This window comes from Stegostoma tigrinum, chromosome 42 (genome assembly GCF_030684315.1).
Source record: "Stegostoma tigrinum isolate sSteTig4 chromosome 42, sSteTig4.hap1, whole genome shotgun sequence".
Classification (NCBI taxonomy): Eukaryota; Metazoa; Chordata; class Chondrichthyes; order Orectolobiformes; family Stegostomatidae; genus Stegostoma; species Stegostoma tigrinum.
In genome coordinates this window covers 14,521,351-14,545,669 of record NC_081395.1, presented here as the reverse complement: position 1 = coordinate 14,545,669, position 24,319 = coordinate 14,521,351, and the positions used below count along the sequence as shown (strand labels likewise).

Sequence of the window (24,319 nt, the reverse complement as noted above, 5' to 3'; positions counted from 1 at the left end):
TGAACACAGCAGGCCAAGCAGCATCTCAGGAGCACAAAAGCTCAAGATAATAAAATGTGAGGCTGGATGAACACAGCAGGCCAAGCAGCATCTCAGGAGCACAAAAGCTCCAAGATAATAAAATGTGAGGCTGGATGAACACAGCAGGCCAAGCAGCATCTCAGGAGCACAAAAGCTCCAAGATAATAAAATGTGAGGCTGGATGAACACAGCAGGCCAAGCAGCATCTCAGGAGCACAAACTTACAGAAACGTTTCAGCCTCACCCCAGCTTTTCTCTGATTGGTGGAAAAAATAATACCCGCCCCCTCACTCCTCAGGGACGTGTTTTGTTGGGCTTGCACTGCGCCCCGAGACTTCCTTGAATGGTTGGAGGACTAGCAGTGTGAGCTCGATCCTCCAGCCACGCCCCATGCCTGCCGTTGGCGCCGAAACGTCGTTAAACAGGCGGGAGAAGGGCTGGAGCAAGCGCATAACTTGTGAGCTTTTGTGCTGGGAGTCGTGGCCGGAATGAAATGTTCATCCATCACGTCCAAGAAACGGTGAGTGAAGGTAAATCAGGAAAGCAACGTCGGTGCTATATTGTGGTAAGAAGGCTTCACGATAGCCCAACTTAGGTCTTAAGCAGCGCTTTGTGGGTTTTCCGATATCGCGATTGAAGCCGCAGAGAGATTCAGGCTTCTTCCCAGAAATAGACCCCGGTTACAGGTCGCCATTTTGCTTTGGCAGTTGGGGTAGTACGCAGGCGCACTTGACGCGTTGACGTCACAGTCGGTGGAACCCTGTCTTGGTAGGAGGAACTGCTGATGCTGGAGAATCTGAGATAGCAAGTTGTAAAGCTGGATGAACACAGCAGGCCAAGCAGCATCAGAGGGGTGGAAGGCTGACGTTTCGGGCCTCGAATCTTCCTCAGAAAAATGGGAGCTGTGTGTTGCCCGATTCCCGATCTCCGTTTCCCCCTCCCCCACGTCCTCAATGCCGCCATGTGGGGCTCTGCAGTTTTGTTTGATTACGCCCGATGGGAGGGTTTACTGCGGTGAAAGTGCAACATTAAGGTAAGATGAAGCTGGATGTGATAAAAATAGCAGCAATCCCACCAGAATCCAACTCCTGTAAACTTAGTGGTGTCTGAGCAGTTGGATTTCTGACTGAATCCTTCCTGCACAGGGAGCAGGGGAATGGCCTGTCCCCAGTGAGACTGCACCATTGGCCAGCTCAAGTAGGGAACTGTATCCCTGTCATTGTCCTGATATTTCTGCAGTATCTGCATTGTATAGGGATCTTTTGTCTCTCCTGGCTGGTTGATCAGGCCAATTCTAATCCAGTGGGCAGAACATCCATACCTTCTCTCAACTGCATGTGTGTGATTTTATTTCAGTCTAAGCTAAAGCTGTTTCCACAGTCATTTCACTGGAACACTGCCTCTTGAGCTGTGTAACTGGTTGCAGCTGTTTCTACATTCTACTAGAAAACAATCTGTCATAGGAATGGGAGTAGGCCATTTGGCCCCTTGACCTGATCTGCCATTCAATAGGATTGTGCCTGACCTGGAATTTCTGCTGTCCACTTTCTAACGTTTTTCCCGTAACCCTTGATTTCCCCTGCTAATCGAGAATCTATCTATCTCCACCTTAAATAGACACAAGGACTTTGTCTCCACAGCCTTCTGTGGTATGAAGTTCCAATGACTCTCAACCCTGTGAGAAGAAAATTCTGTTCATTTGTGCTCTAAATTGGTTCCCTGTATTCTGAGACAATGCTTTCTGGTCTTACGCTGTCCAATAAGAGGGAAGATTCACTCAGCATTTACCCTGTTAAGCCATTTCAGATCCAATTAGAACAATGAGAGATGATCTCATTGAAGCAAAGCTCCAGTGCATAATATCCCACTCACACAAACAACTGCACCTCCCAGTCGCAAACCATTTCCACTCCCCCTCCCATTCTCTAGATGACATGTCCATCATGGGCCTCCTGCACTGCCACAATGATGCCACCCGAAGGTTGCAGGAACAGCAACTCATATTCCGCCTGGGAACCCTGCGGCCATATGGTATCAATGTGGACTTCACCAGTTTCAAAATCTCCCCTTCCCCTACTGCATCCCTAAACCAGCCCAGTTCGTCCCCTCCCCCCACTGCACCACACAACCAGCCCAGCTCTTACCACCCCCCCACCCACCCCCCATCTGTGTCAGTTACAATTATCTTGTTTTTATACCCCATCTTTAACAGAATAGAAACATAGAAATTAGGATCAGGAGTAGGCCATTGTGTTGTCGATCCCGCTGTGCTATTCAGTTTGATAATGGCTAATCATTCCACTCTGTAGCCTGTTCCAACTTTAGACCATGTCCTTTGATGCCCTTACCCCTCAGAACCACATCTGTCGTCTTCTTGGAAACATTCAGTGTTTTGGCCTTAATTGTTTTTTGTGGCAGCAAATTCCACAGGTTCTGAGTAAAGAAGTTTTTCGTCATCTCGGTACTAAATGACACACTCCATATCGTTAAATTGTGACCTCCTGGTTCTGGACTCCTCGGACATTGAGGGCATCCTTCCTGCATTTACCTTGATAGTCCTGTTAAGATTTTATTGGTTTCTGTGAGACTCTTCTAATCTCCAGTAATTTTTGTACTCCCCAATCCATTCTGATCTCAAGTTAGTCCTGCCATTTCAGGAATCTGTTTGGTAAATCTTTGTTGTAGAGGATCCATAGCCAGAAAATCCTTTGTTACATAAGTAATCCAAAGCTGCACACAGTCCTCCAGGTGTGGTCTCAGGAAGGCCCTGTACAACTTCAGCAATACATTGTTGCTCCTGTCCTCAGATGTCCACTGTGAAGGCATTTGCCTTCTTCACCTCCTGCTGCACCTACATGCTCAATTTCAGCGAATTGTGTACAAGAACACCAGGTGTCACTTCACCTTTCCCTTTCCCAACCTGTCACCACTCAGAATATAATGTCCTGTTTTTGCGGTTACATAGAACATAACAGCACAGTACAGGCCCTTCGGCCCTCGATGTTGTGCCGACCTGTCATACCGATCTCAAGCCCATCTAACCTATTCCATGTACGTCCATATGCTTATCCAATGATGACTTAAATGTACCTAAAGTTGGCGAATCTACTACTGTTGCAGGCAAAGCGTTCGATTCCCTTACTACTGTCTGAGTAAAGAAACTTCCTCTGACATCTGTCCTGTATCTTTCACCCCTCAATTTAAAGCTATGCGCCCTCATGGTCACCGTCACCATCCTAGGAAAAAGGCTGTTCCTATCTAGCCCTCTGATTATTTTATATGTCTCAATTAAGTCACCTCTCAACCTTCTTCTCTCTAATGAAAACAGCCTCAAGTCCCTCAGCTTTTCCTCGTAAGACCTTCCCTCCATACCAGGCAACATCCTAGTAAATCTCCTCTGCACCCTTTCCAAAGCTTCCACATCCTTCTTATAATGCGGTGACCAGAACTGTACACAATACTCCAAGTGCGGCCGCACCAGAGTTTTGTACAGCTTCACCATAACCTCTTGGTTCTGGAACTCGATCCCTCTATTAATAGAAGCTAAAACACTATGCCTTCTTAACAGCCTTGTCAACCTGGGTGGCAACTTTCAAGGATCTGTGTACATGGACACCGAGATCTCTCTGCTCATCTACACTACTAAGAATCTTACCATTAGCCCTGTACTTTGCCTTCTGGTTACTCCTACCAAAGTGCATCACCTCACACTTGTCTGCATTAAACTCCATTTGCCACCTCTCAGCCCAGCTCTGCAGCTTATCTATGTCTCTCTGCAACCTACAGCATCCTTTGTCACTATCCACAACTCCACCGACCTTAGTGTCGTCTGCAAATTTACTAACCCATCCTTCTACGCCCTCACCCAGGTCATTTATAAAAATGACAAACAGCAGTGGACCCAACACCGACCCTTGCGGTACACCACTAGTAACTGGTCTCCAGGATGAACATTTCCCATCAACTACCACCCTCTGTCTTCTTTCAGCAGGCCAATTTCCGATCCAAACTGCTATATCTCCCACAATTCCATTCCTCCACATTTTGTACAATAGCCTATTGTGGGGAACCTTATCGAACACCTTGCTGAAATCCATGTACACCACATCAACCGGTGGTTGCGCCAGGGCCACTCAGCTCAGAGGTGAGGTGAGAGTGATTGATATCAAAGCTGCATTCAACTGAGTGTGGCATCAAGGATCCCTGGCAAAACTGGAATCAATGGGTACCGGGGGCAAATGCTCCTGACACAGGAAGATCGTTGTGGTTGTGGGAGTCAATCATCCCAACTCCAAGATACCTATGCAGGAGTTCCTCAGGGTAATGTCCTAGGCCCAACCATCTTCAGCTGCTTCAGTAATGACCTACCCTTTGCCATAAAGTCAGAATTGGGGATGTTTGCCAATGATTGCGCAATGTCCAGCAACATTCATGACTCCTCAGATACTGAAGCAGTCCATGTTCACGTGCAACAAGATCTGGACAATATCGAAGCTTGGGCTGACAAGTGGCTAGGGACATTCACGTCGCACAAATGCCAGGCTGTGACCATCACCAGTAAGAGACAATCTAACTACTGCCCCTTGACATTCAATGATGTTACCATCACTGAGTCCCCCAGTATCAAAATCATGGGGGTTATCATTGACCAGAAACTCAACTGGACTCAGCACGTAAACACTGGCTACAAGAGCAGGCCAGAAGCTGGGAATTCTGTAGCGAGTAATTCACCTCCTGACTCCTCAAAGCCTGTCTGCCATCGACAAGGCACATGTCAGGAGTGTGATGGAATACTCCACACTTGCCTGGATGAGTGCAGCCCCAACAACACTCAAGAAACTTGACACCATCCAGGACAAAGCAGTCCGCTTGATTGGCACTACATCTATAAGCATTCACTCCCTCCACTGCGACGCTCAGTAGTAACAGTGTGTACTAAGTACAAGATGCACTGCAGAAATTCACCAAAGATCCTCAGACAGCACCATCCAAATCCATGACCACTTCCATCTAGAAGGACAAGGGCAACAGATATGTGGGACTGCCATCACCTCCACGTTTCTCTTCAAGTCACTCACCATCCTGACTTGGAAATATATTGCTGTTCCTTCAGCATTGCTGGATCAAAATCCTGCAATTGCCTCCCTAATAGCATTGTGGCTCCACCCACAACAGGAGGACTGCAGCGGTTCAAAAAGGCAGCTCTAGTGCCATAGTGCCAGGAGACCGTAGGACTGCTCTCTTAGGTGCGACAGAGAGACAGACAACTAATGCTGCTTTAGCCTGAGGCAAGGGGCAAGGCTAAGAATGTGGGACCTTCATGGTGACTTCAGCTGGTTATAGGAATTGAGCACGTCGTATTGACGTTACAAACCAGCCATCCAGCCAACTGAGCTAACCTATCCACAGCCATTACACAGTATGCAGTTGAGGATGGACTGTCCTCCAATTGGATCCTCATTGCATCAATCTCGAAAACCATCTCATACACACACACTTCAGGAAATTCTCCTCTATTGTGTTGTTACTAATTTGATTGGCTCAGTCTACGTGCAGATTGAAGTCACCCACAAGGCCACAAGATATAGGAACAGAGTTAGGCTGTTCACCCTATTGAGTTTGCTCCACCATTTGATCGTGACTGATATGTTTCTCAATCCCATTCCTGTGCCTTCTCCCGTAACCATTGATCCTGTTACCAATTAAGAACCTATCTATTTCTATTATAAATACTCGCAATGACTTAGCCTCCACAGCCCTCTACGGCAATGAATTCCATAGAATCACCACCCTCTGGCTGAAGAAATTCCTCCTTATCTCAGTTCTAAAGGGCCATCCCTTCACTCTGAGGCTGTACCTTGAGGTTCTAGTCAGCCTTACTGGTTGAAACATCTTCTCCATTCCACTCTATTGAAGCCACTCAGTTTTCTGTAAGTTTCAATCACAGAGTCAGACAGCATGGAAACACCCCTCGGTCCAACCAGTCCAAACTGACCATGTTCCAAAGATAAAGTAGCCCCATCTGCCTGCACCTCATCCATACCTTGCTTCATGAGCTTATCCAAATGTCTTCTAAATATTGTAATTTTACCCACATCCATCACTTCCTCTGGAAGTTCATTCCATACACGAACCGCTCTATAAAAAATGTTGCCCCTCATGTCTTTTATCAATCTTTCCCCTCTCACCTTACAACTATGCTCCCGTGACTTGAAATCCCACCCTGGGGAAAGCCTTAATTATACCCCTCAAGGGCAGGACCTACGCAATTAATTGGGTCCTGAGTAGTGTTGTGCCAAGGTACTTTTGTAGCTAAGATGGTGCCGTAAGTGACAACTTGTAAACTTTTCACTGTACTCATGTGAGTACATGTGACAATAAAGCTAATTCAATTCAATTCAATTGAAAATGTATCCCCAGTCTTTACGTCCCCACTACACGCTCGGGGAAAAGATACCTGCCATTCTCATTAGCTGTATCCCTCAGGATTTTGTAAACTTCTATCGAGCCAACCTCAGCCTCTTTCACTCCTGTGAAGGACATCCCAGCCTCTCCTTTTAACTCAATCCCTCTATTCTCAGCAACATCCTGGTAACTCTTTTCTGAACCCTCTCCAGCTTAATAATAATCTTGATATAACAGGGTGACCAGACTGGACACCAGTACTCCAAAAGAGCCCTCACCAATGTCCCGTACAACTTCAACATGACATCCCAACTCCTGTACACAAAAGTCTGAGCAATGAATTTAAAAATAATAAATACTGGCATAACCACCCTGTCTACATGTGACAGAACTTCAAAGAATTGGGTAACTGAACCCTGAAGAGCCTCTGTCCTACAGCACTACCCAAGTTGATGGGATACTGGCCTCTTGTGCAGTTATTTCAGGAAACGTGGTCAGCATGGCTGAGTTGGACTGAAGAAAGCTACAGAACTTGTAAATAAATTTTGTTGTTTTGAAAACAGTTCACATTGCAAGAGAGGAAGTGCTGGAGGTCTTACTTTTAATTGTATAAGTCCTGCCCTGCCCCAATTTGTTTTGTGAAAATGCAATACTTCATATTTATCCAAAGTAAATTCCATCTGCCACTCCTCTGCCCACTGACCCAATTGATTAAGGTGTCTTTGTAATCTTAGATAACCTTCTTCACTGTCCACTAGACCACCAATTTTGGTATCATCTGTAAATTTAGTAAAAGCCTTCTGTATTCTCAACAAATTCATTTCTATAAATGATCAACAAAAGTGGACCCAACAGTGATCCCTGTGGAACACACATGTCACGGGCCTCCAATCCGAAAATCAAACCTCCACCACCACGCGCTGTCTGCTGTCATTAAGTGAATTTGTATCTAATTGGTAAGCTCGCCGTGAATCCCATGTGAGCTAACTTTACTTATCAGTCTACCACGTGGAACCTTGCCAACGGCTTAATGAAAGACAAGTTCTGGCCTCATCAGTCTTCTTGGTCACTTCATCAAAAAACTCAAACAAATTAGCGAGACACAATTTCACCGTGCTCAAAATTGTGCTGACGATCTCGAAACATTCCTTGCCTCTCTAAATGCCATTTTTCAGAATCATCTCTGATAACTTCCCCACCACCAAAGTCAGACTCACATGTTTATAATTCCCAGCCTTCTCCCTAGAAGCCTTCTTCTACAAATGCACAACATTAGCCACGATCCAGTTGTGTGTCACCTCTCCCATATTTATAGATGATACAAATATTTCTGCAAGGAGCCCTGCAATTTCCTCCCTTGCTTCCCTAACCCTAACCCAAACCCATGTCTGGAATACACTAGATCAGTTACCAAAGATTTATCAACTTTTATATTTTCTAAGACCTCCAGCACTACCTCTCCTGTAATGTGATCTGTTTTCAAGACATCAATATATATTTCCCTGGGATTTGTATCCTCCTTTAGTCCAGCTTGTCCTTGCCAGTCAGGTTTCCTGAAATGACTGCACAAAGACCAATATCCTGTGACTAAGTCACCCTTTATTTACTTGTGCACACTACAATGGCTGTGGACAGCCGGCTTGGAGTCAGACCCCTGAAACTCAGGAGATTTTAAATCTCCTGTTAACATTGGTCTGCCAGGGCTTCATGATTGGGATTGTTAATTTGGGCCAACCAAGGACCGTGTAGTCAACAAGGTCCACCTGGTTCCAATCACTACACTTCCTAAACTGAACTAGTCCCATCTAGACCAAATTTGTTTGGTCCATATCCCTCTAAGCTTTTACCATTCATGTACCTGTCCAAATGTCTTTTAAGTGTTGTAATTGTACCTGCATCTATCACTTCCTCTGGCAGTTCATTCCATGTACAAACCTCTCTATTTGAAAATGTTGCTCCTCAGTTCCCTATTAAATCTTTCTCCTCTCACCTTAAAAATGCACCCTCTAGTTTTGGACTCCTATTCAAGGAAAAAGACCTTTGCTGTTCACCTTATCTATACCCATCATGATTTGATAAACCTCTATAAAGTTACCCTTCAACTTCCTATGCTCCGGTGGAAACGTCCCAGCCTATCCAGTCCCTCATCATAACTCAAAATCTTTCAGCGATAATATGAACTGCAGATGCTGGAGAATCTGAGATAACGAGGTGTAGAGCTGGATGAACACAGCAGGCCAAGCAGCATCGAAGGAGCAGGAAGGCTGCAGTTTCGGGGCCTAGACCCTTCTTTAGAAACTCATTTTCTGAAGATTAAGATTAACGTTAAGATTGATAGTCCCCAGTGCCTGACCAGATTTATCCTAGGTTGCTCCGGGAAGTGAGAAAGGAGGTTGTGAAGCTACTGGCAAAGATCTTTGCTTCCTCACTCTCCACGGGAGTCGTACCGGAAGATTGGAGGGAGGCAAATGTTGTTTCTCTTTTCAAGAAAGGGAATAGGGAAATCCCTGGAAATTACAGACCAATTAGTCTCACGTCTGTGGTCAGCAAGATTTTGGAAAGAATTCTGAGGGATAGGACTTATGACTATTTGGAAAAGCATAGCGTGATTAAAGGGAGTCAGCATGGCTTTGAGAGGGGCAGGTCATGCCTTACGAATCTTATTGAGTTCTTTGAGGAAGTCATGAGACAGGTTGACGAGGGTCGAGCAGTGGATGTGTTGTACATGGACTTCAGCAAGGCATTTGATAAGGTTCCCCATGGCAGGCTCATTCATCAAGTCAGGAGGTATGGGATACAGGGTGATTTGGCTGTCTGGATTCAGAATTGGTTGGCTAACAGGAGGCAGAGAGTGGTTGTAGATGGTAAGTAATCTGCCTGGAGGTCAGTGCTGAGTGGTGTCCCGCAGGGCTCTGTTCTTGGGCCTCTGCTCTTTGTAGTTTTTATAAATGACTTGGATGAGGAGGTTGAGGGGTGGGTTAATATGTTTGCTGATGACACAAAGGTTGGAGGTGCTGTTGATAGTATCGAGGGCTATTGCGGGCTTCAGTGAGTCATTGACAGTATGCAGAGCTGGGCTGAGAAATGGCAGATGGAGTTCAACCTGGATAAATGCGAAGTGATGCATTTTGGAAGGTCGAACTTAAATGCTGAATATAGGATTAAAGGCAGGATTTTGGTGTTCAAGTGCATAGCTCCCTCAAAGTTGCCACCCAAGTGGGTAAGGTTGTTAAGAAAGCATATGGTGTTTTGGCTTTCATTAATAGGAGGATCGAGTTTAAGAGCCGCGAGGTTATGCTGCAGCTCTACAAAACCCTGGTGAGACCACACTTGGAATATTGTGTCCAGTTCTGGTCGCCCTATTATAGGAAAAATGTGGAGGCTTTGGAGAGGGTGCAAAGGAGGTTTACCAGGATGCTGCCTGGACTGGAGGGCTTGTCTTACGAGTAGAGGTTGACTGAGCTCGGACTTTTCTCTCTGGAGAGAAGGAGGAAGAGAGGTGACCTGATCGAGGTGTACAAGGTAATGAGAGGTATGGATAGAATCGATAGCCAGAGACTTTTCCCCAGGGCAGGATTGACTGCCACAAGGGGTCATAGTTTTAAGGTGTTAGGAGGAAGGTATAGAGGAGACGTCAGAGGGAGGTTCTTCACTGAGAGAGTTGTGAGCGTATGGAATACTTTGCCAGTGGTAGTTGTGGAAGCAGAGTCATTAGTGACATTTGAACGACTGCTGGACGTGCACCTGGACAGCAGTGAATTGAGGGGAATGTAGGTTACGTTATTTTATTTTTGGATTAGGATTATTCCACGGCACAACATCGTGGGCTGAAGGGCCTGTACTTGCTGTACTTTTCTATGTTCTATGAAGAAGGGTCTAGGCCCAAAATATCAGCCTTCCTGCACCTCCAATGCTGCTTGGCCTGCTGTGTTCATCCAGCTGTACACCTTGTTATCCCATAACTCAAAACCTTCTATTTGAGTATGTGTAGATTCTAACTGTAGTGTGAAGCTATATAGAATAGACAGTCAATCCAGCTGCTAAAAACATCACCTAGTCTCCATTTCTTTGGCCCTTGATCAAATAGTTGGCAACAAGAAATGCCCAGCTTCATACATGGAGAGTGAATATTTAGGTTAGCTTTCTCCACAATAAAAATTACATAAAAAATTCATTTACTATTTCTCCCGTCTGCTGAGTTTCAACACAAAGATGACCTCATTGATCTTTAAGGTGCCCAACTCTCTCCCTAATTGCTCTCTGGATCTGTTTGTACTTGTAGAATCTCTTTGGATTATCGTTAGCCTTGGCAGATAAGATTATCTCATTTCCCTCTTTGCCTTCCTGATCTCCCCCTCAAGAAAGTCCCTAGACTCTTTTTATGCTGTTCAAGAAATTCATTTGAACCCAGTTGTATATATCTAATTCTTTGTCATTCTTGACTAGAGCCTCAATATCTTTATTCATTCATTGTTCTCTTATCTCACCAGCCTTGACTTTCACTCTCACTGGAACATAGTGGCTCTGAGCTCTTGTTATCACAGTTTTGAATGCTTCTCATTTATCAGATGTCCGTTTACTTGTGAATAGTCTACTCCAATCAACTTTTGAATGCTCTTGTCTTATACCAGTAAAATTTGCCTTACTTCAATTGAAAACGTTAACTTCTATGGAAAGTTTATCCTCTTCCATAACTGCTTTAGAACTGATGGAATTTTAATCATTAGACACAAAATGTTCCCCTACTGTCACTTCAATCACTTGCCCTGCCTTACTACACGTGAGAAAGTCAAGTTTAACTCCTTTTCTAGTAGGAACATTTACATAGAGTCAAACAGCATAGAAGCAGATCTTTCAGTCCAACCAGTCCATGCTGAACATAATCCCAAATTAAACTAATTGCACCAGCCTGCTCCTGGTTTATATCTGTCCAAACCTTTCCTACTCATGCACTTATCCAAATGTCTTTTAAACATTGTAATTGTACCCACATTCACAACTTCCTCAGGAAGTTCATTCCACACGCAAACCGCCTTCTGTGTAGAGAAAGTTGCCTGTCATGTCTTTTTAAAATCTTTATCCCCTCACCTTTATAAACGCGTCACCGAGTGTGAAAATCCCACAGTCCAGGGAAAAGACAACTACCATTAACTCTATCTGTACCCCTAATTATTATATAGATTTCTATAAGGTTGCCTCTCAACCTCCTATGCTAAAGTGGAAAAAGGTCCCACCATCTCCACTCTTTCTTCATGACTCAAACCCTCTGTACCCAGAAACACACTGGTGAATGTCTTCTGAATCCTCTCCAGCTTAACAATATAACAGGATGATCAGACCTGAACACAGTATTCTAGAAGAGGCCTCACTAATGTCCTTCATGAGCTCAGCATTAAGTCCCAACTCCCGTATGCAAAGGTCTGAGCAATGAAGATAAGCATACTAGACACTTTTAACTACCCTGTCTACATATGCAAACTTCAAACTATTATGTACCATACCCCTAGATCCCTGTGTTCTACAGCACTCCCCAAGGCCCTACCATTAGTTGTATAAGCCCTATCTTTAATATTGTACCAAAATGCAATATCTTGCATTTATCTGTATTGAACTCCATCTGCCATTTTTCAGCTTGTTGTCTCATTTGATTAAGATCCCTTTGTAATCTTAGTAAACCTTGTTGCTGTTCACTATGCCACCAATTTTGATCATCTGCAAACTTACTAACCATGCTTTCTCTGCTTTCTTTCCAGATCATTTATATAAATGACAAACAAAGATGACCCAGAACCTATCCCTCTGGTGACAGGTCTTCAATCTGAAAAAATTTTCTTGAACACACTTAATGAATTCTTTACCATCCAAATCTTTAAAACAGTGGTATTCCCAGCCAATTTGGAAACTTAAAATCACCTACTATAACAAACTTATTATTCTTACATATATCTGAGATCTCCCTACATATTTGTTCCACAGTTTCCCTTTGACTATTGAGGGTCCTATTGTATAATCCCATCAAGGTGATCATTCCTTTCTTATTTTTAATTTCAACCCGTATACTTTCACTGGATGATTTTTTTTAAGAAATATTTTTTCTAGTTACAACTGTAATGCTTTCCTTGATCAAAAACATCACTCCTTCTCTTTTGCCTCCCTTTCTGTCTTTCCTATACCCATGTCATATTTCTGAACTTCATTGAACACAGACTGAGTCCTCAACTGCTATTTTTATGATATGCCCTTCATCCCAGCATCATTCTTGTAAACCTACTCTGGACCCGCTCTGACGCCAACACATCCTTCATAAGGTACAGGGCCCAAAACTGCTCACAGTATTCCAAATGCGGACTGCTCGGAACTGATACAGCCTCAGCAGTACATCTCTGCTCTTATATTATCGGTCCCTTGAAATAAATGGATTTGCCTTCTGAACTGCCAACTGAACCAGCATATTAACCTTCAGAGAATTCTTGAACTGGGACTCAAGTCCCTTGGTGCTTCAAATTTCAGAAAATGGTCTGTGCCTTTATGCTTCCGACCAAAGTGCATAACCTCACACTTTCCCACACTGTATTCCATCTGCCACTTCTTTATCCATTCCCTAGCCTGTCCAAATCTTTCTGCAGCTTCCCAGCTTCCTCAACACTACCTGTCGCACCACCTACCTTTGTGTCATCTCCAAGCATGGCAACAATGCCCTCAGTTCCTTTGTCCAGATCGTTAATGCATAAATGAATAGTTGTGGCCCCAACACTGACCACTGCAGAACTCCACAAATTACCAGCCACCTTCCTGTAAAAGACCCCTTTTCCCCAATTTTCTGCCAGTCAGCCAGTCTTCTATCTTGCTGCTCACGCCATGCTGTTATCTTATTTAGCAGCCTGCTGTGTGGTACCTTGTCAATGGCCTTCTGGAAATTTAAACAGAGCATGTCTGCTGGCTCTTCTTTGTCTAACTTGCTTATTACAACTTCAAAGAAGTCTAACAGATTTGTTAGGCATGACCTCGCCTTGCTGAAGCTGTGCTGACTGCCCTACCTTATCATGCATGACCAAGTACTCTGCAGTCTCATTCTTAATAATGGACTCTAAATCTTAACAACAGCGAAGGTCAGGCTGCCCGGCCTATAGTTTGAGATAGTAGAAACTGCCAATGCTGGAGTCTGAAATAATAAGGTGTGGAGCTGGAGGAACTCAGCAGGCCAGGCAGCATCAGTGGAGCAGGAAAGCTGATGTTTCAGGTCTGGACCCTTCAGAAATGGGGGGGAAGGGGGCTTTGAAATAAATAGAAACAGGGAGGGTAGTGTTGGAAGGTGGATAATGGAGCAGATAGGTGGGAGAGAAGACGGACAGGTCAAGGAAGTGGGGATGACAGAAGGCGCTGGTCTTGGAATGAGATCAGGGGTGGGAAGATTTTGAAGCGAGTAAATTCCACATTGAGACCTTGCGTTCTCAGGTTCCAAGGTGGAATGTGAGGTTCTCTTCCTTCCGTTTCTGTGTTCTGGCCTTCTCTCCCATCTGTCTGTTCCTCCCACCTCACTGACCAACCCCCACCCCTACTGCCTACCTACACTCACCTTTGCTAGCTTCATTCCCACTTCCTTGACCTGTCTGTCTTCCCTCCCACCTATCCACCCCTCCCTCCTCATTCGCCAACCCCCATCCCCACTGCCTGCCTACCTACACTCACCTTTACTAGCTTCATCCCCATCTTCTTGACCTGTCAGTATTCTCTCTCACTTATCTGCTCCACTATCCACCTTCTATCACTGCCACCCCGCCACAATTTATTTCAGAGCCCCCTTATCCCCTCATTCATTTCTTCCCCATGTGTCTCTTGAAGTCCTGGTATGCTGCTGGGATCTTGCACTGTGAAAATTGGTGCTAACTACCTATTCAGTTCCTCTCCCATTTCTTTGTTTATGATTGCAACTTCTCTAGTCTTATTTTCCAGCAGACCAATGTATTCTCTTACCTCACTGTAATCTTTTAGATATAAAAGAAGCCTGAAAGCTTTTTTTTAGATATTACTCGCTGGCTTACTCTCATATTTCATCTTATCCCCTCTCTTTTTTTTTCAGTTATCCTCTGCTAGTTTATCAAGGCTTTCCAATCTTCTGGCTTGCGCTAATCTCACCATATTGTATGCTTTTTCTTTTTATGCTGTCCCTGCTTTTGCTTGTCAGCCATGGTTGTGTCGTCCTCCCCTCAGTATGTTTCTTTTTCCTTGGGATGAATTTCTGCAGAGTCTCCTGAATTACCCAGAAACTCCTGCCATTGCTGCGTCACTGTCTTCTCTGCTAGGCTCCCCCTTCCAATCAACTCTGGCCAGCTCCTCCCTCATGTCATTACTCAATTGTAATACATCAGTTTCAATACAGATGTTGTAACGTGATCGTTGCATTCTTGTGTGACCTTGCACTATAGAAAATAACATTTCGTTGTTGCAGCTGTACAAAACTCTGGTGCGGCCGCACTTGGAGTATTGCATACAGTTCTGGTCGTGGCATTATGAGTAGGATGTGGAAGCATTGGAAGGGGTGCAGAGGAGATTTACCAGGATGTTGCCTGGTATGGAGGGAAGGTCTTACGAGGAAAGGCTGAGGGACTTGAGGCTGTTTTCGTGAGAGTGGATAAACATATGGATGTTAATGGAATAGTGCAGATTAGATGGGCTTCAGATTGGTTTCACAGGTCGGCGCAACATTGAGGGCTGAAGGGCCTGTACTGTGCTGTAATGTTCTATGTTCATATTATAGGGAAATTGCTGTACCTGAACAGCATTATCCAAACAACATCCACAATTCATCAATTGCATTACAGCCAATTTGCATTAATGAAACATGTGTTATAACAGAAATACCTGTATTCTCCCACTCCAAGCTACAGGGTGAATTCTGTTGTATTATGGTCACTGCTATAGAGTCTAAATTCATACAGCGCAGAAACAGACCCTTCAGTCTAACCAAGATAATGAAATGTGAGGCTGGATGAACACAGCAGTCCAAGCAGCATCTCAGGAGCACAAAAGCTGACGTTTTGGGCCTAGACCATTCATCAGAGAGGGGGATGGGGTGAGGGTTCTCGAATAAATAGGGAGAGAGGGGGAGGCGGACCGAAGATGGAGAGAAAAGAAGATAGGTGGGGAGGTAGGGAGGGGATAGGTCAGTCCAGGGAAGACGGACAGGTCAAGGAGGTGGGATGAGGTTAGTAGGTAGGAGATGGAGGTCCGGCTTGGGGTGAGAGGAAGAACAGGCTAGGGAGGCAGAGACAGGTTGGACTGGTTTTGGGATGCAGTGGGTGGAGGGGAAGAGCGGGCTGGTTGTGTGGTGCAGTGGGGGGAGGGGACGAACTGGGCTGGTTTTGAGATGCGGTGGGGGAAGGGGAGATTTTGAAGCTGGCGAAGTCCACATTGATACCGCAAAACCAGCCCAGTTCGTCCCCTCCCCCCACTGCACCACACAACCAGCCCAGCTCTTCCTCTCCACCCACTGCATCCCAAAACCAGTCCAACCTGTCTCTGCCTCCCTAACCTGCTCTTCCTCTCACCCATCCCTTCCTCCCACCCCAAGCCGCACCTCCATCTCCTACCTACTAACCTCATCCCACCTCCTTGACCTGTCCGTCTTCCCTGGACTGACCTATCCCCTCCCTACCTCCCCACCTATACTCTCCTCTCCCACCTATCTTCTCTCCATCTTCGGTCCGCCTCCCCCTCTCTCCCTATTTATTCCAGAACGCTCACCCCATCCCCCTCTCTGATGAAGGGTCTAGGCCCGAAACGTCAGCTTTTGTTCTCCTGAGATGGTGCTGGGCCTGCTGTGTTCATCCAGCCTCACATTTCATTATCTTGGATTCTCCAGCATCTGCAGTTCCCATTATCACCTTCAGTCTAACCAGTCCATTCCAACCATAATCCTGAATAAAACTAGTCCCACCGGCCTTTGCTTGGCCCATATCCCTCCAAACATTTCTTATTTGTGTGCTTAAACAAATGTCTTTTAAAAGTGGTAACTGTACCCACGTCCACCGCTTCCTTGGGAAGTTCATTCCCCACATTAACAACTCACTGTGTTTAAGAAAAAATGCCCCTCATGTGTTTCAGAAAGCTTTCACCTCTCATCCTCAAAACATGCTCCTTGTCTTGACATCCCCATCCTAGGGGAAAAGATACCTGCAATTCGCCTTAACTATACCCCTGATGATTTTATAAAGCTCTATAAGATCACCCCTCAACCTCCTCGGCTCCTGTGGAAAAAAAGTTACAGCCTATCCAGCCTGTCATAACTCCTGCATTCTTGACAACATCCTGGTAAATCTCTTCTGAACCCTCTCCAGCTTGATAGTATCCTTCCTATAATAGGGTGACTAGTGTGTTCACTGCACTCCAGACTAGGGGTTCCTCCAAGTTAAGTACCCTGATCAAGTCTGCTCCACTACGTGTTACTAAATCCAGAATTGCCTGTTCGTTAGTGGGCTGTACCACAAACTGCTTCAAAAAAAGTCTGATAGACATTCCACAAATTCCTTTTCATGAGATTCACTGCCAACCTGACTTCCTCAGTCCACATGCTTATAAAGACCCTCATGATGATTGTAATTTTTTATGTGCGTTTCCTAGCTCTTGGTTTATTTTCTTCCCCACATCCCAACGACTGCATATCAATCTGCCAGCCATATTTACCTTGTAATCTTGCTGACCCTATGCCAATTTGCTTGTAGCTCAGGCAGTAATCCAGAGATTATTGCTTTTCAGTTTTTGCTTTTTAATGTAGCCCTCAGCTGCTCAGATTCCTTCAGAAGAGCGTCTTTTCTCTTTCCATTTTTATCAACAACTGGATCTTTCCCCTCCTACTCCATGTTCCTCTGCAGCCCAGATGAGATGGCCTGAACACAGGACCAGGCAGGAAACACAGCCTTCGGGACTGTCAATTCTGGAAACAGAGAAGTGTATCTATTTCTCTGACTACACTACTCCCAATTACAACTACGTTCCTTTCCTGCCCCCAACGCCTTAAGTGTCTCCCTCTACCACAATGTTGTGGTCAGTTTGCTCATCCTTTCTACAGCTCCCAGTTTCATCCACGCAAGGAGCAAATTCTCAAACTGTTAGACAAGCTGAAGGGTTGAGACTCCTTCAGCACCACCCTCTGGTTCCCTGTACCTGCCTCACTCACAGTCTCACACCCTTCTGACGCTGACCACCGACCTATTTGAGGTAGTTAATATAAGTAGTGTGATTGCCTTCTGAAACACAGAGTGCACATTAATTCTCGCCCATCCCTGATGTGTCGCAGTTTTCAGCACTCAGACTGCAGCTCATCAGTCCAAACTGGAGTTCCTTAAGCAACCAACACTTGCAATGGATGTAGTCAGTATTAACTATGATGGTGTCCACCAGCTCCCGCATCACCTGGCCTTGCATCTCCACTTTAATTACTTGCTTCTTAATTTGATGTCTTAAAGTTTCATGCTGAAAGAACGCCCACCATTGGTAGGGCGATTAATTGAACACGCTGAAGAGGTCAGAATTAAGCCAGTGCAGATATCTTGAAGGATTGTATGGCTGGCAGAGATTACAACAATAAGAATGATTGCTATTGTAGAGGGATATGAAAACAAAATATTGCTGTTTTTCAACTGGCGAGGTCTTCAGGTCAGTGAGCTCAGGGTGAGGAGAGCAGGCCTCTGTGTAGTGAGCACATGGGTAGTGCAATGTTGAATGGACGTCAGATTATAGAGAGATTGAAAGTGGAAGGTGGAAGGTGGTTAGCCTCATTCAGTCTCAAGGTTACAAAGGACTGGATGAGATGTTCAGCACGTGTAGCCGAGATTGTCCTGGAATCGGGCCATGTCACTGAAATGGAAATAGAGCATCATGGTGATGATGTGGGTGTGTGATTGAAAGCTGATCTCCAAGGCTGATAGTCCACCAAAATTTTGAAGAATCTGGTTCAGGTAGTTACCAGAGCAAACAGTGCAGCTGGAGTTTGGAAGTTTGTAACAGGGACTGAAGCCAGTAGCTTCCAGTGAACAAAGGATCAGGAGTAGACCATTCAACTGTTACACCATTGAATGAAATCATGGCCAATCTGTGACCTAACTCCATTTACTTGCCTTTGGCCCATATCCTTGAATACCTTTGAAGAAGTTTATCTCCGACTTAAAACTAACAACTGAATGATTGATTGAGCATCAACTGCCATTTTTGGAAGAGAATTCCAAACCTCGACCACCCTATTGTATGGAAGTGATTCCTAACATCTCTCCTGAACAGACTCCGCTCCCAAGTTCTTGATTAAATTGAAGGAAATTTCTATTCATCCAGCACTGGATTTCAGGACGTTCTGTGACATGGAGAGAGCTTCGAGGTGGCGATGCTCCTCTGGTCCTTCAAGGTGGTGGAAGTGGCTGGTTGGGAGGTTTTGCTAAGGTTATGGTTGAGCTGTTGGTCGATTAAAACCCCTCCTCCTTCAGCCCCCTCTCTTTTCCCCACTACATCCTCTCCCCGACCCTGCACCAAAATCCCCAACGCCCGTGGAGGCCAGAATCTCTCTGACCAGATCGGGTGGCAGGTTCCGTCCCTGAAGGGTATTAGTAAATGATTTGGGGCTTGATGATTGGGTTTTACAATTGATAGCTTTCATAGAAACCTTTTCTGAGTGCCCAGCCCCACAAACTACCAGCTTAATTCGGCTCAATTTCACAACCTAATCTGTCACTGGGAGAATGTTAGAGTCTCTTATTAAAGTTGGAATAATAGAGCATTTAGGAATACAGCATAGAATCAAGTAGAGTCAATGTGGTTTTGTGAAGGCAAGGTCATAGCTGACAAGTATGTTGAAATATTTTGAAGAGTTAACAAGCAAGATAGATAAGGGGGAAACCAATAGATGAACTTTGTTTGGATTTCCAAAAAGCATTCAGTACGGTATTTATTTCATGAGATGAGAACGCATGAAATCATAGTGGAGGGCTATTTATTCGTCATTACTTCGATGAATCAGGTAATCCTTCATTACTTCAAAATTGGGTAATGAATTGAAGGCAGACAGTAGACATGGCAGAGATCAACACTGGGACCGCAATTATTTACAATGTATACTAATCTCCTGGGTGACAGAAATGAATGTTCTGTCACCAAGTTTGGAGATGACCCAAAATAGCAGGGGAGGTAAGTAGTGAAGATGGCACAATGAAACAACAGAGAGATAGAAGCAGGTTAAGCAAGTGGACAAAAACTCAGTAGATGGAATATAATGTGAGGATGATTGAGGTTTATGCACTTTGGCAGGGAGACTAGGTGAGATAAATATTATTTACCTGGGGGGAAAGGAACACTGCAGAAAGTTGCAGCACAGAGAGAATTGTCGGTCTTTGTGTTTGAAAGACAAAAAGCTAGTATTCGAGTCCAGCAGGTAATCTGGCAGGTAGATGGACTGTTGGCCTTTATCTTAAAGGAAATGGAGTATAAAAATAGGCAGGTCTTGCTAAAATTATACAGGACACTAGTCAGATTTCTTTACTTGCTCACAAGGTGAGGGTGCTGCTGTTTCAGCCAGCTTTTATTGCCCATTCGTAATTACCCAGAGGTCTGCTAAGAGTCAATGATATTGCTGTGGAAATGGAGTCACATGTCATGTAGGCCATACCAGATAAGGATGGCAATTCCTTCCCAAAGTGACAGTTATGGGCCAGATGGGTTTTCCCCTGACAATTGGCACAGGATCATCTCGAGATTCTTAATTCAGTTCAAATACCATCTGCCATGACAGGATTTGAACGTTATCTGGGTCTCTGGATAAACAGTCCAGCGATAATACCACTAGGCCATTGCCTCCCCTTTCGCATGTGGAATACTGTGAACAGTTTTCGTCTCCTTATTTTAGGAAAAGCAGTTCAGGAGATCGATCCCAGATATGGGAGGATTTTCTTGGGAGATTAGATTGAGTAGACTGAGCCTATGCTCATTGGAGTTCAGAAGAATGAGAGAAGACCTCACTGAAAATATATGAATTCTAGAGGTTTGAATGTAGATTGAGAGATTGTTCCTTCTGGTTTGACATTAGAGGACCCAAGGACATAGACGCAGGGTATGGAGTCACCTATTTAAGACTGAGATATGCGGGAATCCCTTTTCTAAGGGCATACTGAATCTGTGTAATTCTTTACTGCAGATGGCTATAGAGGCTGGGCTGTTCACTGTGTCCAAGACAGAGAAAAATAGATTTTTAATCAGTAAGGGAATCCAGGATTATGGGATGAGACATGAAAATAGACATGAGGATTATCAGAGCAGTCCAGATCTCACTGATTGGTAAGAGCAGACTGGCTGGGTTGAATTGCTTACTTCCCCCATGTCTTGGTCTTGTTGTCTTTTCTTCTTGTTCTGGGCTCTCACTTGCTTCTGTTTTTATGTTTTCAACAAATTTTGCAGGGTATTAGAAGGGAAGATTGTCAGTGAGGAGACACGAAACCAAACGTCGCTTCAGAATCTGACGGAGTTGCCCAGTTTATTGTAGCCTGAATATCATTAGATTTTGGACATGGAAGGAAAACGCTCCATTCAAAGTGGGGAAAAACCGTACACGTGTTGTATATGTGGACAAGGTTTCAGCAGATCATCTGCCCTGTCACAGCATAAATATAGTCACACAGGGGAGAGACCATTCGTCTGTTCTGAATGTGGGAAAGCATTCAGTCGATCGTCCACCTTGCTGAAACACCAGCAAGTTCACACAGAGGACAGACCTTTTAAATGCCCTGAATGTGGAAAGTGCTATAAACGTTCTGGGGCCCTGAAGTTGCATCAACGTGTTCACACTGACGAGAGACCTTTCAGTTGCTCTCACTGTGGAGCTGGGTTCAAGCAATCATGTGACCTTATTAATCACCAGCGGATTCACACTGGGGAGAGACCATTTACCTGTTCAGAATGTGGGAAGACATTTGCTCGGAAATCAATCCTGCTGAGCCACCAGCGAATTCACACAGAGGAGAGACCTTATAAATGCCCAGATTGTGGGAAGTGCTATAAAAGATCTGGGGACCTGATGTTGCATCAACGTGTTCACACTGATGAGAGACCATTCAGGTGCTCCCACTGTGGGACTGGATTCAGGCGATCATTCCAACTCACTGTACATCAGCGATCTCACACTGCAGAGAGGCCACTTACCTGCACTGAGTGTGGGAAGGGATTTGCTATGATATCCAGCCTGCTGAAACACCAGCGAGTTCACACAGAGGAGAGACCTTTTAAATGCCCAGACTGTGGGAAATGCTTTAAAAGATCTGGGAACCTGGTGTCCCATCAACGTGTTCACACCGATGAGAGACCATTCAGATGCTCTCACTGTGGGACTGGCTTCAAGTGGTCAACGCAACTCAGCATACACCAACGAACTCACACTGAAGAGAGGCCATTCACCTGCGCTGAGTGTGGGAAGGGATTCACAATGAAATCCAAAATGTTGCATCATCAGCAATCTCACACGGGAGACGTCATTCATGTGCACTTGGGAAGGGATTTGCTGTAAAATCCAAACTGCTGCGTCACCAGTGAGTTTGTGAGCAAAGACAGTGACTATTGTTTTTATTGTGAATACATCTCTGCTTCATAGTGTCCCTCCTCCTTTGCTGGAAGATCTGGGTAACATGATGTTGCCCATCTCTGAAAGACAACAGTATGTAGATGAAGATACAGCAGAGAGACACCTAGAGCTCTGTAAAACTCAATTTATTAAGTACTTCAACAAATAACACACGCTTTTAGCTACTAGGGATATTTCAATCACCATCTTTCACCATTCTTTCTTTGTTCTGGAACTAACCGAAAAGTTACTACCTAGGAGAGTTAGCAGCTGGCCAGGTTGGAAATCTTGATGCCTTCACCATGCCTTCTGATGTAGGATACCTCCTGCAAAGTTATTCTTCGAAGTTCTTCTAAAAATTAGTGATTTTCCTGGACTGATTTATACACAGGTCTCTTGTGTCAAGTATATGCCTTATTTGGAATTATCCGCACACATGACCAATCCCGAATGTTTTGTCCCTATGTGCTACAGACAGCAGTTACTGATTTTGTGCAATCTTAGCTCTTTGCCGAGCTGAATGACTCAGCATAATTCGACTCTCATAACAGCCTTATCCAACATCTCCCCGGTATTGATCCAAAAATTTACGAGGATCACCGTATTGTGTTTGCTGCATTCTCCAGCGCGCACCTCCAGACAGTACCTTACAGCAATTGTATTGTTGGCAAAGCATAACTCAAATGAAGTAATTTGAAGTGCTGTTTAGATTGTTGCACTTATCAAAACCATAGTCATAAGTGTAATCAAAGTTACAAATTAGTTCACAATATCTTGCTCATTTTCCTTTCATTCTATAGCAAATATACTGTTATAATCTTTCCACATCTTGCGAGATAGGTGTCACATCAGTACAAATAAACTAATAGTAAGAAATTCTACAAACTAACCATGTCTTTATTATTCCTACCTTTATAGTAAGCAGCCATTACAAACCACCTTCCACATGAGTTATTGTCTAGTTTTTGAGATCAATCTGTCATCATTCCCTTCCATTTCTTAACTTTCTGCTTTAACAAACAAAAAATTTTCAGCAACAAATTGTAGTACAGCAATCACATGAGTCACATTCTGATCCATGGATGGACTTAAGTGTTCAGTCCCCAGTTCAAAATTTCACTGCATGAATTTGGAGCCTGCAAGTCCCTATCTGCTTCTTCTGCGTGAGTTTTAATCTCTTTCATGTGCATAGCGCTTTTATGGATAACTTCCTTTGTTTCAAAATTGATCTTTACCCATCTGCAGTGAAGTGTGGAATAGATTGGTTCATAACTCCTGAACTTCATTGTTAAGTCTTGTCTGTATTATTTGGGTGGATGGATAGAATTATGCACAGTTTATCACTGGCTTCTGGCTAGACCCCTAATTCTGCACTTTCCTAGTGTCGGGAACATTCTTCCCACATCTAGCCTGTCCAGCCCCATCAGGATTTTATATGTTTCTATGAGACCCCCTCCACCATTCTCTAAATTTCAGCAAATAGAAACCCAGTTGATCCAGTCTTTCCTCATATGTCAGGCCTACCATCTTGGGAATTAGTCTGGTGAACCTTTCCTGCACTCCCTCAGGACCAAGAATGTCCTTCTTCAGACTAGGAGACCAAAACTGCACTCAATACTCAAGGTGTGGTCTTGCTAATATCCTGCACAACTGCAGCAAGACATCCTTATCCCAATATTCAAATCCCTTTGCTATGAGAGAGAGCATTCCATTAGCAATCTTCACTGCCTGCTGCACCTGTATTCCAAACTTCAGCAACTGTTCCACTGTAGCACCCAAGTCCCATTGCACCTCGCCTTTTCCTAAACTATCGCCATTCAGATAATAATCTGCCTTTCTGCTTTTGCAACTAAAGGAGATGATCCCACATTTATACACATTTTATTGCATTTGCCAAGTATTTGATCGCTCAACCAGTCTGTCCAAGTCACACTGCAGCCTGTTAACACCCTCCTCACAGCACACACTACCACCCAGCTGAGTGTCATCTGTAAATTTGGAAATATTGCATTCAGTTCCTTCATACAAATTGTTAATATACATTGTGAGCAGCTGAGGTCCCAGTACTGAACCCCGCAACACCCCAATTGTCACTATGTGCCACTCTGAAAAGGACCTGTTTATTCCAACTGTCTGCCAACCACTTCTTTATCCCTGTCAATACATCAAATTTTCTTACTAATCGCTTGTGTGGAATCTTGTTAAAGCTTTTTGAAAGCCAACATACACAATATCAACTGATTCACCATTATCTGCTCTGCTAGTCGCATCCTCAAAAAATTCCAGATTTGTAAAGCATGA

At 44.4% G+C, this 24,319-nt stretch overlaps 1 protein-coding gene across 2 annotated transcripts; it reads left to right on the top strand.

Moving 5' to 3' along the window:
* The first annotated feature begins 320 nt into the window (after positions 1-320).
* Positions 321-23,160, top strand: LOC125449336 (zinc finger protein 239-like). Of its 2 annotated transcripts, XM_048525043.2 has the most exons (3): positions 322-541; positions 729-1,054; positions 20,863-23,160. In XM_048525043.2, exon 3 carries the CDS (start codon positions 20,972-20,974, stop codon positions 21,962-21,964), a length of 993 nt encoding a protein of 330 aa, XP_048381000.1. In that variant the 5' UTR covers positions 322-541; positions 729-1,054; positions 20,863-20,971; the 3' UTR covers positions 21,965-23,160. The 2 variants fall into 2 exon arrangements, with proteins under 2 accessions (XP_048381002.1, XP_048381000.1); XM_048525045.2 differs by lacking the exon at positions 729-1,054 and having other exon boundaries at positions 321-541.
* The last annotated feature ends 1,159 nt before the right edge of the window (positions 23,161-24,319 follow it).

What these genes read in the sequence shown, in the direction of transcription:
- LOC125449336 (XM_048525045.2), top strand. Translation starts at nt 20,972, where the DNA reads ATGGAAGGAAAACGCTCCATTCAAAGTGGGGAAAAACCGTACACGTGT.